At 46.8% G+C, this 3480-nt stretch overlaps 1 protein-coding gene across 2 annotated transcripts in view; it reads right to left on the bottom strand.

The window, feature by feature from the left end:
* LOC310868410 (xylosyltransferase 1-like) overlaps positions 1-234 on the bottom strand; it is a 50828-nt gene extending 50594 nt beyond the window's left edge. For both annotated transcript variants that reach the window (XM_083778852.1, XM_083778853.1), the window contains exon 1: positions 1-234. This exon is cut by the window's left edge. In XM_083778852.1, coding sequence (XP_083634978.1) covers positions 1-171 — 171 coding nt within the window. In that variant the 5' untranslated portion in view covers positions 172-234.
* Positions 235-3480: the final 3246 nt, after the last annotated feature.

The following is a 3480-nucleotide window of genomic DNA, read 5'->3' as shown; positions in this document are numbered from 1 at the left end:
GCTGCGGGTGTCCCCTCCGTCGCCTCCTCCGGGGTCCAGGGTGCTGAAGTTCCACACGATGAGCGTCTGGAGCAGCAGGACGGTGAGAGCGGCGGCGATCAGCGCCGACCTGGAGCGCCACCGGGCCAGCAGCAGCTTGCGAGCGCACGGGTTACCACCGCCACCGACCATCTTTCTCTCTTCTCTTCTCCTCTTCTCTTCACTAGAGTCTCAACCCCCCCGTCCGTCCGCTAAACGCCGCCAGCGGGGTATGAATGCTCCCCTGCTGCCAGGGCTGGCGAGGACTGTGCCAGAGACACAGAGGGAGGAGGAGGAGGAGGGGGAGGGGGAGGGGGAGGAGGAGGGGGAGGAGGAAGGGGGGGGGAGGTGGAAATTTGGCAAAGGCTTAAAATGAGGAGAGAGGATTGGAGCCTAGAGGACGTGAGAAGACAGAGAAGCCACGGGCGTCGCCGTGTGGTCCCAGTGCGCAATTACAACAATCGTGTGTGTAACTGTAACCCATACAACAATGATGTGACAACTGATTTGATGCTTTTGGAAGGAGGACCCGACTTTGAGCCACTAGGGCCTACACAGTAAAATCCTTATAATTTAAAGCTTAACTAAGTCTTCTTGATCACACATAGGGAGACCAAATTCCTGCTTGGCCAGAGGAGATACAGACAGATACAGCATAACAGCATTTATGTGCTTAAGTTCAGGCAATACTAGGCCTACTTGTCAACCAGACCAGTGGACCACCTCCAACCACTGCACGTGTGTTATTGTATAGGTTAACAACATACTCTACCATTAGAGATTGGTTAAAATAAAAATGTATTAATTATTTATTCCATACTGCAGCTTTATCTCTGAGAGAGTGTACAAATGTACATTTACACTGTCAGTTGAAAGAAAGAAAGAAAGAAAGAAAGAAAGAAAGAAAGAAAGAAAGAAAGAAAGAAAGAAAGAAAGAGTGTATAACATTAGAGCCTGCTCTAAGGTTTTGTTTTTCAGTTGCAACAACTGCTCTCAAGCGTGTGCTCCTCCGGTTCCTGTGCCCGCTTGAGGAGCCCACAGAAATAGGCGTGCAGAGGAAGGCACCAGAGGTGATGACATTTAGGCTGCTTCTCCAGCTTGTAACTATGGCAAGAACAGCCAGGGCTGCCTCTGCTTGTGTAGCATTCCCCGGAGTGGTATGACTGTCTAATTCCTGTTATCTGAGGAGGGTCAGTGGCCATGACAAGCTAAAAGACACACACACACACACACACACACACACACACACACACACACACACACACACACACACACAAATATCGTTGCTGTTAGGTGAATCTCATATATAGGCCTATCCTCCAAAACTGTAACTTTTCAGGGGAACAGCAAAAAATACAGCTGATCTACAAGCTCATGTGACACGTTTTCATTGGCTGTTTTTGGCTACCTTTGTGTGACACTGTAGTATGACGAAGTATAGGGCATTATCTACGGGAAAAAAGCCAGACACAACGACATATAACTAAATGTATCAAGTTGTAATGCTGAATGTATCAAGTTGTATTGCTGTCTCAGACTTCAGTGAATCCTGGTGATTCACTGAAATGTGCCTCATGTCTTCCATCCTGTGTTGTTGGGTTTGTTCTAGTTGAGGGAGAGAGGGGGGCTGCTGTCTGGACTGATAGACCTACAAAATAACAAGAAAACGCTCGCACACTGAGGGCTCCAATGCGACAGATGCTTTTATTGCACCAACTCTTCTTCAGATTAATGTGATTATGTGAAACAGAGAGGAACGCCACAGGAACGATCAACATGTTCACATGGAATGTAATACAGCTGTGGACATTCTCGCGTGACCAAAAAACAAGTCAGGATAGTAAGGGACATCAATGACAGCAGAAAAGTCATAAAAAGATTGTATACAAAATGAAGAACCAGAGATATACACACATACATTATTATAAACACATCATCTATGACTCAACATCATACAAAAGGACCATCTACTTGTGAGGTGAGACTAATCGATGCCAGGAACTAAAATCATAGAAAGGGGAGGATGTCCTTTTCTTCATTGAGAAGATGGTATTAAGAGCATGTAAACAGTTCACGTTTTAAGAGAGGAGCATTCATATCACCGACACGTTGTGGGAGCTGAACATGTTCTAATGATCTGACAGGATCTACTCTTGGCTGAGAGAGTATAAAGACACAAGAGTTAAATATGCATTTGTTCAACGCAAAATACTGTGTTCAAGTTCAGGAGACTTCGGAATTAAAGCAATTCTCCTGAATGCTGCCTTCCGGTATGGCAGGAGTGGCATTTGCATTCTTTCACCATATGCTGCACTAGTCGTGGTCTGGAGAGGGCAGTTGTTTTACAGACAGGTAAAAGGGCAGGGGCTGAAGCACCCTTTGATGTCTATGTGTGCACGTCCCTGCAGTCCCTCCACACACACACACACACACACACACACACAATCCTTCTCTTTCTCATTCTCTCACGATCTCTGTTCCCCCTGAGGTGCAGTTTGACTCACTTGCTATTCTGTGTCCTCACCCCTGTCTGTATACTGTTCGCACGCACGCACGCACGCACGCACGCACGCACGCACGCACGCACGCTCGCACGCACGCACTCACTCACTCACTCACTCACTCACTCACTCACTCACTCACTCACTCACTCACTCACTCACTCACTCACTCACGCAAAAATAAACTCACATACTGACTTACCCTTACCCTGTTAGAGGATATGTGCATGTACCTGTGTATATACTGTATGTCTCTGTGTAGTGTTTTCATTCAAGTGTTTGTATTTTGAGCATGAGTTTGTGTACATGCATGATTCTGTGGTTTTTTTGCATATGTGTGCAAGGAGACGGAGAGCGTGCATGTTTGTGCATATTTGCATGTTTTTGTTAAATGTGGTTGTGTGCACTGTGCATGTGTGCGTGCAGGCATGCATGCATGTTTGTGCGAGCGTAGTGTGTGTGTGTGTGTGTGTGTGTGTGTGTGTGTGTGTGTGTGTGTGTGTGTGTGTGTGTGTGTGTGTGTGTGTGTGTGTGTGTGTGTGTGTGTGCACACACGCCTTGGGCTGTGTGCTGTGCTTGTCAGTGTTGTTCAGGCTGAGCAGGAGATAAGTTAAGAATCAAACCACACAGACATGTGTAGACACTAGACAGACAGACAGATTGGACAGAGGCAGATGATGCAGTGAGTGAATCATTGTATTTCGACTGCACTTGCTTTGGCAATGTAAACGTATGTTTTCTCATGCCAATAAAGACAGAATGTCATAAAAGGGTGAGAGACCAGTAACAGAGAGAGAGAGAGGAAAAGGGCAGATGGTCAGTATACATGCAGTCGGTGATGATGATGATGCGGGTAATGGACTTGGCCAGTGAAAAGCAGCAGGTGGGTGTGATGCTAGTAAATGAAGACATCAGCTGCAGCCAGGTCATCAGCAGCTCTGGGCCAACAGGCCAACCTATT

The sequence above is a fragment of the Protomyctophum parallelum genome (genome assembly GCF_964188405.1).
Source record: "Protomyctophum parallelum genome assembly, chromosome: 13".
Taxonomy (NCBI): Eukaryota; Metazoa; Chordata; class Actinopteri; order Myctophiformes; family Myctophidae; genus Protomyctophum; species Protomyctophum parallelum.
This window is presented reverse-complemented; position numbering and strand designations above follow the sequence as displayed.